The 13,485-nt window shown below is 49.3% G+C and overlaps 1 protein-coding gene across 5 annotated transcripts in view; it reads left to right on the top strand.

Moving 5' to 3' along the window:
- The window catches only part of Sema4d (semaphorin 4D), a 105,178-nt gene that overhangs the window by 86,508 nt on the left and 5,185 nt on the right, over positions 1–13,485 (top strand). For 4 of the 5 annotated variants that reach the window (XM_028771999.1, XM_028772001.1, XM_028772000.1 and 1 more), the window contains one exon: positions 1,037–3,274. In XM_028771999.1, coding sequence (XP_028627832.1) covers positions 1,037–1,956 — 920 coding nt within the window. In that variant the 3' untranslated portion in view covers positions 1,957–3,274. Of the gene's footprint in view, positions 1–1,036; positions 3,275–3,467; positions 3,672–13,160; positions 13,371–13,485 lie in introns of those variants that run through there. The other variant, XM_028772004.1, reaches the window with a different exon arrangement.

Raw genomic sequence — 13,485 nt, 5'->3', positions numbered from 1 at the left:
TAGCTGGGCTCTGTAGACAAAACCTGAGTATGCTGGGAATGAGAAGGAAGGAGTCCTTGGGTATGGCCAGATAGCCCTAATCTAAGAACAGTACTCAGGAACAGTGTGAAACAGTGTCGTGCATCAAGGAGAAAAAAATCTTACCGTAGAAAGGAGTATCTTAACACGAGGGATCTGGCTCAGTTGGTAGGATCTGAGTTTGATCCCCAGAACCCATGTAACAGTTGGGCATGGAGCTTCATGCTTGTGGTCCTGGCCCTAAGGGTGAGGCAGGTGGATCCCTGGAGCTTACTGGCCTTGCACAACCTAGCCAACTTAGCAAGTACCAGACAAATGAGAGACCCTGTCACAGAAAAAGACAAAGCGGGGTAACTGCTACCTGGCCTCTTTCTATATAAACACATACTCACATACAGAAAATGCCATCAGATTGCCTTCAGGCTATAAAGTGTCACAAATGACAAAGAATTTCATGTTTAGACTTCAGTCCCCTTCCAAAGATAGTTGTCTCATTTTATATAGGCAAATATTCCATCTCCTGTGTTTCAGACAAAAGATACAGTTGTGGTTAGTTCTGGTGCCCTCTTGGGGGCCCCACTGCTAATGGCTAGCCACCAGGAAATGACTGTGACCAGGATTCTAGTCTGCCTTCCCAGCACTTCCCAGCCCTGTGCCACATCAGAGTGTAAGAAGAGGGTCCCTGGTTGCTAGCTGGCCTGCTTCAGCCATTAGCAGAAGTCTGTCAGCTGACTGGATGCCACTGTAGGTGAGGGAGCTGAGCCCAGCCCCTCAGCCTGCTGAGTTTTCTCCAGGGCCAGGGTGAGAACAGATTTTCTCAGAGCTATCCCCAGTTCGTTCACTGTGGGGGGTGCTGCTGTAGGGTCACGGATGTCCTTTACCTTGGTCCTGAAGATTCCACCTGGCTCCAGTGGCTCGAAGCCTTGTGCCGCCCTGTGGGTATTAACCTGTTTTTGAAAGCACTTTGAGCGATCAGATGGAGTTGTTGACGGTGAGCACATTTATTTTGATGTTCCAGATAAGAGTAAAGAAAGTTTCCATCAGCATTTTTTCAAGCACGGCGGCACTGCGGAACTCAAATGTTTCCAAAAGTCCAACCTGGCCCGGGTGGTGTGGAAGTTCCAGAACGGCGAGTTGAAGGCCGTGAGTCCCAAGTATGGCTTCGTGGGCGGGAAGCACCTGCTCATCTTCAACCTGTCAGACGGAGACAGCGGTGTGTACCAGTGCCTGTCGGAGGAAAGGGTGAGGAATAAAACGGTCTCCCAGCTGCTCGCCAAGCACGTCCTAGAAGTGAAGATGGTACCTCGGATCCCCCCATCACCTACCTCACAGGCTGCTCAGACAGAAGGTAGTAGGATCACATCCAAAATGGCATCTACCCAGGGGTCCTCTCCCCCTACCCCGGCTCTGTGGGCAACCTCCCCAAGGGCCGCCACTCTACCTCCCAAGTCCTCCTCCACTGGCACACCCTGTGAACCAAAGATGGTCATCAACACAGTCCCCCAGCTCCACTCAGAGAAGACGGTGTATCTCAAGTCCAGTGACAACCGCCTGCTCATGTCTCTCCTCCTCTTCATCTTTGTCCTCTTCCTCTGCCTCTTTTCCTACAACTGCTACAAGGGCTACCTGCCCGGACAGTGCTTAAAATTCCGCTCAGCCCTGCTGCTTGGAAAGAAAAAACCCAAGTCAGATTTCTCTGACCTGGAACAGAGTGTGAAGGAGACGCTGGTCGAGCCCGGGAGCTTCTCACAGCAGAACGGTGACCAGCCCAAGCCAGCCCTGGATACTGGCTATGAAACGGAGCAAGATACCATCACCAGCAAAGTCCCCACGGATCGAGAGGACTCGCAACGGATCGACGAACTCTCTGCCCGGGACAAACCGTTTGATGTCAAGTGTGAACTGAAGTTTGCAGATTCGGACGCTGACGGGGACTGAGGCCAGCATGTCCCAACCCGTGCCCCTCCGTCTTCGTGGAGAGTGTTGTGTTGAGCCTATTCAGTAGCCGAGTCTTGTCACTGTGTGCCAGCCTCTGTTCTTTGTCTCTTTCTCTCTTGGGTTGAGCCTGTGACTCGTCCCCTTTGTCCTTTTGGGAAGCAAGTATCTATTCCAGTCTCAAGTCCTGCAGTTGTTGGAGCGCTTATGCACCTGAGCCCTTTGTGTCCTCGGGGAGAGATGGCCACCTCCATGGGCTGAGAAGAACCACCTCTTCCTCTTCGCTTCTCCCAGCAGCCACTGAAAGATAATTTAATTCCAGATTGGAAATGACCTTTTAGTTTATCAGATTGGTAACTTATCTCCCGCTGTCCAGACGGCACAGACTTTTTTCTTTCCTTAATTGTTTTTTTTAGGATTTTCGTTCCTATTGTGTTGATGTCTTAGGTCATTTTTTTTTAAATTATAGGAGGAGATGTTTTAATATTCATGAGAAGATGAACATTTTCTAGATTTTTTTTTTTTTGGTTATATATTGAGATAAAATATGGCTATGTTGCTTAAGATTCTCAGGGATAGACTTATTTTTGCTAAATTCATTCTTTCCTGCTGTTAGGAATGTAGGCCTAAAACAGTCCCTTGAGCTCACTCACCCTTTCGGTTTTAGTGGAGTTTTTGTTTTTAGTTTTTAATCTTACTCATTTTGAAGGATTTTCTTTCTGAACTTTTTTTTTCTTTTTCCTGCCATACATCTACAAGGTGGGTTTTGAGTGAGGGCAGGTGGCCCAGTGGCTGTGGGCGGCGATTAGGCTGGTCCCGTGAGGGGAGGAGGGCTTATACCCCATGGCCCTGCTGCTGCTTGGCACCTCCTGCCCTGATGGATCCTGCCTTCATGAGGATCACACCCTGTCTCTCCTTGCTTCCGTCTCTCACCACTGCCCTTGGACTTCCGCCTTGACTGTCCATGAAAGACAGAAATGGGTTGGGTCGTTGGGCTCCCAGCCTCGGACGGTGGCCTCAACGTCCCGTGTGGGCAGCCGCTGCTGCAGCCCGACTCGTGCCAGTGTCTTTCAGGATGTTGATGGGTGGTATGATTCTGACATTTGTTTCTCACTTAACTGTGTGTGGAACACACTCATTCCATGTAGAGGGTGACAGACTCTGGATTCCCTGTGCCGTGTAGACACTCATTGTCAGCATGACATGGTCTGCCATTCGGTGTAAACATTTGTGTTTATAAGATTTACTTTGTTTTTATTTTTCTACTTGGAACTGTACACATTTGAAAAGTACCCAAATAAACCAGAAGCTTTATCGTTGACTGGGCCAGCCTTTGCCTTAGTGGAGGCTGTGTGGGCCTCCTGTCCCTCTGTGATGGCCCTGGGTTGGGGTGGTCTTGGGTTCTGGTCGTTTCCCATCTCATGTGTCCAGTTTCTTGCTTTACCTTCTCCGTCATGGGAATGGTTCTGATGACTTCTTCCTCAGTGCCTTCTTTTCTGTCCTCTGTCTCACAGCCTCATCTCCTAAGTCCTTCCCTCCTCCTGGCTCCTCTCTGTCCTGTCTGGGCCCTGACTCATCTTCTCCCAGAAGCCCTTGGCCGGCCTTGGCCTCAGGGCCCAACAGCCGTAAGCAAGTCACCTTGCTGCCACCCTTCCTGAGTGACCAGGCACAGCAGGTGCAGGCGCTGGGGACCTTCTACCTCTTCTGCCAGGCCACAGGTGAGTTGAGGGCCCGAGTGTCCATGGCTGTCCTCTCGCTCTGCCCTTGCCTCTCATTGCTTCCCTAACTGCCTGTGGTTCAGTTGTCTGTGCTTTCAGCCCCATTGATCCTGGGATAAACCGTCAACAGTGTGAAGCTGTTGCTAGAGCTACCACAGGGATCATCCGGCATCTTACCGTAGAGATACAGGTGTTAGATCTTAGAGCTTCTGAGCTTGTAGCCTGCAGTGCCATAGAAGCAGCCGTAGGTGTAGCGTAGACACTGTTGTATGCCAGAAAACTGGTCCTATAGGATAGCAGAGAGCCAGATGAGGCTAATCTGGATTATGAAGGGAATTTAAGGCCAGCCTGGGCAACTTAGCAAGACCCTGTCTTGGAATTTTAAAATAGGAATCGGGATAAATCCAGTGGTAGAATGTGTGGCTAGAATGTGTAAGGTCCCAGTCATGGCATGAATAAATACATAAGGCATAAACCCCATAAGGTAGAGGCTCTCTCCCTATGCAGAAGAATGTTACATAAGGACATAGACTCTTGAAAGACGGTAGTTTACCAAAACCATTCTTTGGCTTGGAAATACCCGGAGCCCCCATCTCTACTTGAGGGCTTTGGCCTTTGCACGGAAGTGAGGAATAGTTAATTTTCAAGGAAGAGCAAATCCGGTTTATCTTAAAAAAATTTTTTTTAATTATCGTAGCTATGGAGAACTTGAAAGTGCTATTTGTTTTGTTAAATTAGCTCTAGGATCCTGGGGGCCTGTGTTGTCTGTGAATGCAACATGCCAGTGGCAGCTGGTGACCCCATGGAGGGTGGACAGGTTACTGTGGACCTGTGTACCATGACATGGCATCAGTAGGTACATGCCGCTGAGTGCCTTTTTGAGTTGAGGTCTTACTCTGTGGCTGCCCAGGCTGCTACCCTTGGACACCTGAGCTTCAGCCTCCCTCCCCAGGTTTCTGAGTCTCCTGGTGTGTGTCACTGTGCCCAGTGGTCCCAGTCTTGTGCTTAGTGCTGTGGACCAAGCCTTCATGTAGATACCTGCTTGTTCTTCAGTTAGGTATTTTCAGATGGATCATTTATTTATGTGTGTGTACATGGATGTGAGTGCATAAAAGGGCAGAAGAGACGCCCTGAAGCCAGAGTCACACATGGCTGTCTGTACATCACCTGGTGTAGATGCTGAGTACTGACCTTGGGTCCTCTGGTGCTCTCAACTGCTGAGCCATCCATCTCTTCAGCCCTTTCTCGAGTCTCTTAGCCTCGGGCAGCCAATGGAAAATCCCATCTCTGAGGGGCAAGCCATCACATTTGGGGGAGTGTTTTCAGGACCCCCGTACATGAGCAAGGCTTTCACAGGCTCGGATCCTCCCATGTGGGAGATAGTGAATGACTGGGGCCTTCCTTAAGGAAGATAAGACTTCATTGTTAAATGCACAGAGACTACGACGTCAGGCATTTCAACACGGGGAGGAGTTTGAAGCAGGGACTTGTTTGCTAAGGTGATAGATAGTCTAGGAGTGAGACAGGAAGGTGGGCTTCTCCAAAGACAACTACAGGAAAGCCACCAACATGGGCGGTAGTGAACTAAAACCTATCTCACTCTTGCCAGGCCTCGGAGGCTGGGCTTGCACACGACTCGTGTCTACCCTTGCCAGCAACGTCCCTACTCCTCAGAGGTACCACGAGAGGCAGGAGATGTGCTCTTTGAACTTCTTGGTGACCTAAGGGAACACTAGAAGCCAGGGACTGAGGAACCATGGCTGGGGGCTGTGGGGGACCAGAAGTGTGCAGAGTGTGAGTGGGAACTGGAATGGAAGAGTGAGTCCCTTTCCCAGCCCCTCAGAGTGGATCGAGCACGGGCTGGGGAGACGGCTCAGTGATTACAGTACTTGCTGTGGGAGCGTAAGGACTGGGGTCCTCATCCCCAGACCCCCACCTAAGTACTGGGTAGGCTTGGTGAAACACCTATAATTCCAGCCTCAGAAAGTAGGGATGGGGTCCCCAGGGCATGCTGGCTAGCAAGACTAGCCATTCAGCAGTGCTCTGAGTTTGATTGACAGATTCTGTCTCTATGATTCCTGATAGCCTCAGGCCTTTGCATGTATCTACACACAAGAGCACTCATACCCACATACACACATGTACATGCAACGTGTCTGTGTCTTGAGTAGACGTGGGACCAAATCCCCTCCCTTACCCTCTTTCTCCTGTCATTTTTCCCACAAACATTTGACCGTATCTGGGGCCTTTCTTTTCTGTCCTGTGCTCCACCGAGGCAAGGCAGCTTAGGGAACGGCACCGCAGGCTGCACGTAGCTGGTGCAGGCTTGGTGATGTGCATTGCTGGTTATTGTCTGCGAGGGCTTTGGTGGGGCCTCTGCTATCTCTGAGCTGGTGGCAGGTTGGGTCTGAGTCTGCAGAAAATCTTACCTGAAGCAGAGGCAATGTGGCTTTGAACTAAACTCCCTGTAACTTTTCTACAAAAAACTGTATGCTCTCTCTCTCTGAGGTCTGCTGAGGAGGTAAAGGCAGCTGTCCCAGGTGAGACCAGAGTTGGCTCTCCTAGACCAACCACAACCCATAATACATGCCCAGGGCAGAGCGGGACGGGGCAAGTTGGGAGTCCTGACCTGGGTTTTTCTCTTTCCTACAACAGCTGTTTGTATGGTTGCTGTAAGTGGCATGGGCTGGCTGATTAAAGGCCTAGCAAGCTGTTTTTAGAACATGAGATTTAAGGAGAGGGTGAACAGGGACTCTTCAGTTCCTTGGCCTGTGTTCTAGTGCCCACTGTGGCTCTGCTGGTGACTCTGAGCTATTTTGGGGAGCCTCACCCCTCCAGAGGGTTAGGTCAGAGGTCAGAGAGACAGCTAGGCTTGTACTAGTCTTCCCACTCCTGCTCCCACCCAGGACCTCCATGTCATCTGGGTTGGATGAATTTTCCCAGGGTATGAGGCAGTTCAGACGCCCTGTTCTGCATACCCAAGTGAGATGACCAGGGCAGGTAGCATCAGGAGACACGAGAGCTGCCCCAAGCATGGCTGCAGGGAAGATCAAGCTGCCTACATCCTAGAACTTGCAAGAACTCTCTTTTAGTTCCTTCCTGGAGTCTTTGTGCCCAAGTCTGCAGCCCAGCACTGAGGTCCTGGCATACCCAGCCAGGTGTGTGGGGGACTGGAGCCACTGCAGTGTCTGTCCTTACATTGCAGTTGCTTCCCAGGTATCCTGACATCACTGGTAGGTTCACGATTATTCTGTCCTGCTACGGGCTGCCAGGGATTGGCATATGTACAGCACATACCACAGCACACATCCCCATACCTCACATATGCCATGCCACACACACCGAATCACATATACTATGTCACACCACACACCACACATGCCCCCACGCACCACACATAAACCTCACCACATACTCTCCACTGCACATACAAACCACATACACATCACATATACCCCCAACACTACACAAGCATACAACTACCCACTGCACACAACACAGATACCACACATCACACATAACGCCCAGCACCACATGCCCACGCATCACATCCTACATGCATACATCTTACGTGCTACACCCCACATACGCCACGCCACACCATACACCACATATACCTCATCATACCGTACATGCTTCCTGTATATACCTCATGTACCGCATCACACACGCACACACTGCACACACCATACTATGCTACACATACATGTAAACACTATGTTATGTACTCAGTCCATAAACACTATGCACACATATAAACCACATAGCACACAGCCACACCACCACCACATCTCACCTACGCCAAGTACTTAGATAAGTCACCCACGCTACAAACCCTACAAACCTAAGACTCTCACTTCAGGTGTTTTACTAACAGCATACGCAAATTGCTTTTACCAAGCGGGGTTCCAAGTCAAGCACCTGTACATTTTCGGGTCCCCTCATTTAGCCCGTTTGGAGTATGGGTCTGGGGCCCCCTAAGAGAGCTGAGGAATTGGAGTGGTGGGGACTATGAAAGCTGCTTCCTCTCCGGGGGTCTGGGCAGCTTCCGGTTCTGGGCTCACAGAGACTTTTGGGGCCCCTCCTACTTCCTGTTGAGCACTAGTGGAGGCCTCTGTGGGTGGCCAGGTGGGTGGGGCTGGAGAAAGTGGGCAGTGTCATGCCAGAAAGTGGTTTCCTATATCCATGACCTTTAAGAGCCTTCTCAGCCATTGGGGCTCTTCCTGGTTCTGGTCCTTCAGGGGGTGTGTGTGTTAACGATCACATGACCCTTACCGTGAGACTCAGGGCTGGGTGCCTTGGAACAGTTCCTGGAGTATGTATGCCACATGGTTTAGGCTGCCTGCTGCTTCAGTTCACTAATCCAGCCTAAACGCAGATGATATCGGCCAAGAGCATCCAACTTGAGCGGAAGCTTTGGTACCCCGGAGTCCAGAGCCCAGCTTCCTCATTCTGCGGCCCTGTTTCAGTCAGTTCTAGGAAACCATTGGTGGCTACGTTGTCATTTCTCAAGACCTCCAGGTGCGGTCCTGATGATGAGGTATCTGGGGACAGAGACAGGGAGAGGGTCTTGAGCTTAAGCCTCCCCTCACAGGTAACAGACATGCTTGAACTTGATCTAAATTCCTGGCTGGCAAGGGCCAAATGAGGTGCCATCTGAGCTAGCAGCTGTCTGGATTAATGGCATATGACCACTGGGGGAACTTATGGACTCTGAGGCTACAGTATGAGAGAGTTTCTAGAAAAAAAAATATGCTAAAAGCTCTGCCTGCCTGGTCCAAGACTGCTCATCTGTCTTGGGTGAAACTGGGTGACAGAGCTTCCCTGAAGCTGAGGGAAGCTTTGAAAGAGCCTTTGTAGCCAGTGTGCAGGATTTTGGGGAATGCCCAGCCCATGGGGACAGGTGGGTCAGAATCTTTCCCAAGAGACTTAGTGACCTAACTCATGTCAGAAAGAGCCCATGTGTGTATGTCAAGTTAGTGACCAAATACCTGACAAAAGCAATTTAAGGGGAGGTTTTAATTATGGTTCACAGTCTGAGTCCATGAGGAACGCAGCAGGGGCATACATCTATAGTCAGGAAGTGGTGATACGTGTTGGTGCTCAGCTTGCTCTTCGACACTACCCCTGGGCGGGGCTGGGAGGACATCACTGTGTAGCCTTGTCTGGCCTGGAACTACGTAGACCATGATGTCTTCCAATTCCCAGAAATCATCCTGAGTCTGCTTCCTGAATGCTGGGATTAAAGGTGTGCGCCACCATGGCCAACTTCACAGGTATGCCTAGAGGCATATCTCCTAGGTGATTTTAGATCCTGTCAAGCTGACAATATTTACCGTCACACGAAGGTATTTGAGTCAGATGGCACAAGACAGAAACACCTGTTAGCTTCAGTGATCCCCTAACTGGGACATAAGTGAAAGAATTCTGGGAACTGTGTGGGTGGGACATGCCTGGGCAACTGTGACACGTAGGTCCAGTTCTGGGTCCACCACCCAGTGCCAGATGGCACAGTACTAAGGGGGTGGCACTGCCCACTGCTTTTAACACTCCTTCTCCCTCTCTCTGATTTCTGCACTCAGAAGGAACTGGATAGTTAACCAGCAGCGAGTAAGTATTTCTTCATCTCTCTCACGTCTGACAGTTATGCCACATTTATGTTTATAGGTGCTGTGGTGTGGGCTTTGTGGCCAGTGTGGCCTACATGTTTCTACCTCCCACCACAGACTTGATCTTTCAGGAGCTTTGCAGTTGAAGGTTCCTGTTCATGGGATTTGGAGATTAGCTCCAGCTCCAGCTACCTGGATTCTCTGCCAGAGGTTTTGGTGAGGAGAATCCTCCAGAGTCTTCTGTGTTTGCAACTGGAGTTAGTGTCTCGTGTTCATTCCTTGGTTGCAACACCTCAAGAATTAGTTCTTCCACTTGGATTGTAGAATGATGCTCTCCTGCAGAGGAATGGCTAAGACAATATGGTCATGAAAGGCATTGAGTTTTATGCAAAGGAAGTGCTTGGCCCTAAAATCTGCAGGTTAACACCCAGGATCCTACCAGCTGAGTACAAATCCACAAAGCTGCACCTGTCCTGGATCTATACAGGCTTCCTTGTGCCATTGTTCCCTAAACAGTTTCACAACTACTTAGGTAGTGTCTGCATAGTATTAGGAGTTCTAAGAAATGTAAAAAGGATTCAAAGTCTCTAGGAGGAAGTACATGGAGGTTTTCTGCAAACATGTCTTTTGATGTCCTCGGGGATCTAGAACTGATGCCCTGTAGTTACTAAAGGATGACTCCAGTTGTGCTTCCCAGTCGATAACATCTGTGTACAGATGTGTATGCGTATGCATGTAGATATATTCATATATGCCTGTAATGCATGGAGTTGTCAGTGGCTAGACTTGAAAACACTTGAGTAGAAAGCAAATTATAGAATTTTTTAAGTCTTCAGGGCTTGTTCACTGGTCTGCAGCCAGATAGGTAGCCACAGATGCTTCTTCTTCTTTTTTTTTTTTAAGATTTCTTCTTTTTTTTTAAATTTATTTACTGTATGTAAATACACTGTAGCTGTCTTCAGACACCCCATAAGAGGGCATCAGATCTCATTATGGATGGTTGTGAGCCACCATGTGGTTGCTGGGATTTGAACTCATGACCTCTAGAAGACCAGTCAGTGCTCTTAACCACTGAGCCATCTCACCAGCCCGCCACAGATGCTTCTGGGACACCGTTGGAATGTCCCTCAGAGACTAGCACATTCCTGGTCATCTTACGTATGTTTGTTTGCTTTTTAATTTAATTTTTTCAGTTAATTTATTTAAGAGACAGAACCTTAGCATGGATCCCTGGCTAGCCTGGAATTATGGAACTTGCTATATAGCTCAGGTTGGCCTTGAACTTATTGCTAACCCTCTGTCTCTGCCTCCCTGAGTACTGGGATTACAGGTGTTCATCATCACACCCAGTTCAATTCTGTCTCAGTGGCTTTTCACATTATAAAAGTAACATATTTGTTATTCATAAGCTTTTGGAAATATATTTTAAAAATTCAGGGAGCTGAAGAGATGCATCAGTGATTAGGAACACTTGTTCTTGGAAAGGACATGGGTTTGAATCCCAGCACCTGCATGGTGGCTCACGCTCCCTGCAGCTCTGGTTCCAGCGCATGCAATGCTGCCTCCTCAGGCACTGCATGCTTGTGGTACATCGATAACATGCCAGCAAAACACCCATACACATAAAACTGATCCCCAGGCTGAGGAGGTATTTCAGTGGGCAAGGCACTTGCTGTGTGGCATGGGGACCAGACGTTTGGTCCCTAGCATGTGCCTAATGCTTGGCAGGCTGTTGTTCCAATAGCCCAGCTATAATCCCAGTGCTCCAGAGACGGGAAAGGGAGATCCTGGAGTAAGCTGGGTAGCCAGTCTAGCTGATTCAATGAGTTTCTGGTTTAGTTGAGACCCTGCTTCAGTATATACAGTGACAAGCAATAGGGGAAGACACTTGAGTGACATCAACCTCCAACCCCCACATGTCTGAGCACACACATGTATACACCCTAACACATGCTACGTTCTGTTAACCCACTGGAGCCCCGCCAAACACTGTGTGTACTACATGTTTTTCATTTTTTTTTTTAACATCAGTTTTTCTGAGAGTGTCCTCATGACTGTCACTATAGTGGCTTCCTACCACTTGTGTCACACCCCCAGGACATTTCCTAATTGTTACTAACAGAAACATCCTGTGGGCACCCAGGAGTTTAGTAATAAGTAGGGACATGCCAGGTGATTCTTAAGAGTTCTCAGCTTCTGGTGGCACACACCTTTAATCCCAGCACTTGGGAGGCAGAGGCAGGTGGATTTCTGAGTTCAAGAGTTCGAGGCTAGACTGGTCTACAGAGTGAGTTCCAGGACAGCCAGGGCTGCACAGAGAAACCCTGTCTTGAAAAACCAAAAAAAGAAAAAAAAAAAAGAATTCCCAGCTTCTGCTTGGTTGATGGGTTTGTTTTTGTTGTTTATTTGTGGAAATTGCTATTTCCTTTCTCCTCTGGTTGAGTGTCCCCCATCAAACCAGCTTTCCATTCCTGGCTGGGCTAGCTGGCATCCAGAGAACCTAAAGGGGCCCATCCTCATGAGATGTTCTGGTCAAGCAGGGGCTGCCCTTGGGGATGTGATTTGCTTTGCCACATTAGCTCAAGTGACCTCAGCTCATCAGGAGCAGGGAGGCTGAAGGAAATGTAGGCACTGTCAAGAACCAGGACCCTCAGCAAGAGGGTACCCTTGTTCATGCTGGTGGGTGCTTAGCTGGACCCAGCCAGCCAGACCTACATGTGGTGTGTGTGTGTGTGCTGACATGAAGGTGGCAAGACCTGGCTAGAGGGTTCTGGTCTGCCCAGCTCCGCTTGGTAAATCACATATGGCAGCGGTAACAGGCAAAATGTAGCACCACTAGGCTGGTTTAAACCATTGGACCATCTTCAGCCAAGTCCAGGGTAGGACCAGAGAGTGAGCCATGTATGAGTATAGCTGCTTTATTTTGCCTTCTGCTTGGATGGAGTGCAGCCTGTCCTAGCATGGCCCGAAGTTCTGGGGCTCTAGGATGAAGTCTGAGACCCAGATTATATATACCCATAAGTCAGGGCTAACAGGGAGGTGACCTGTTGCCATCACAACTGGTTTTGACACTGTGACCAGAACTCAGCTTTTCTTTAGGATTCCCTAGAAATGACAACCCGCAAACACTCTATAAGGAATTAAGGGTCTGAGGTTAAGCCTCTGCCTGCTTGTGAGGAGGGTCTTTTGTTTTGGGTCACAGAACCTCTTTCTTCTATTGGGTGACCCTGCCTTACCCACTTGCCAAGATCCTGTCTGTCAGACAAATTGAAGTCACCCACAGTGCCCCCTTGAATGGGGTGTGGTGAAAACAAGTGGCCTTAGTCTTTTTTTTTTTTTTAAGACAGAGTCTATGTAGAGAGACTTTTCTCTTGAACTCACAGAATCCACCTGCCTCTGCCTCCTGAGTGTTGGGATTAAAGGTGTGTGCCACCACACTTGGCTATAATCTTTATCTTTTCAATAATTACTGTTAAAAAAAAAACCCTAAGAACCAGGTATAGTGTGGTGATATACGCATGTAATCCTGGCATTTGGAAGGTGGAGCTGGACATATCAGGAGTTCGAAGTAATGTGGAACCAGGGCTCAGAAACACCCACAGAAAGGGTACCACACCTCCTGATACTCACAGGGTACTTCACTGGGGAAGGTGTGCATAGTGCGACATCGAGCCAGAGGCTGAGGCCATGAGAGCGTGTTAGAGGTCTAACGGGGAGGTGAGGTCTAAAGGTGGGTGATTTTGTGGCTTAGCTCTTCCAGGAGAGACCTGCAATGCTGTCCCAAGTCACTGCTTGTCTATTTGTGACCAAGATGGCCCTTTATCTGCGCAGCTCCCTTGAGTCTTGAGTGGAGATGTAGAGACAGCCCTTGTCCCCGCAGGTCCAGCAGATGTCCGGTTCATCTGGGAGAAGAATGGGCATGTCCTGGAGACGTGTGTACCTATGCAGACCCATGCACTGCCTGATGGCGGGGCCCATGCCCTCAGCTGGCTTCGGGACACCATTCAAGAAACCACTGAATACAGCTGCTCTGTCCTCTCCTCGGCAGGGAACCAGACCTCAAAGGTTCACATCACTGTGATGAGAAGAGGTAAGTGTGGTCCACTGCGGCAGCAACACTTCCAGGGGCTGGTTATCACTATGTAGCCCATCTGAAGACACTGACGTGGGCCTTCAGTTTGAGGACTAACCTATTTACCTTGTGC

The sequence above is a fragment of the Grammomys surdaster genome, unplaced genomic scaffold (genome assembly GCF_004785775.1).
Source record: "Grammomys surdaster isolate TR1022 unplaced genomic scaffold, NIH_TR_1.0 211, whole genome shotgun sequence".
NCBI classification, from domain to species: domain Eukaryota; kingdom Metazoa; phylum Chordata; class Mammalia; order Rodentia; family Muridae; genus Grammomys; species Grammomys surdaster.
This window is presented reverse-complemented; position numbering and strand designations above follow the sequence as displayed.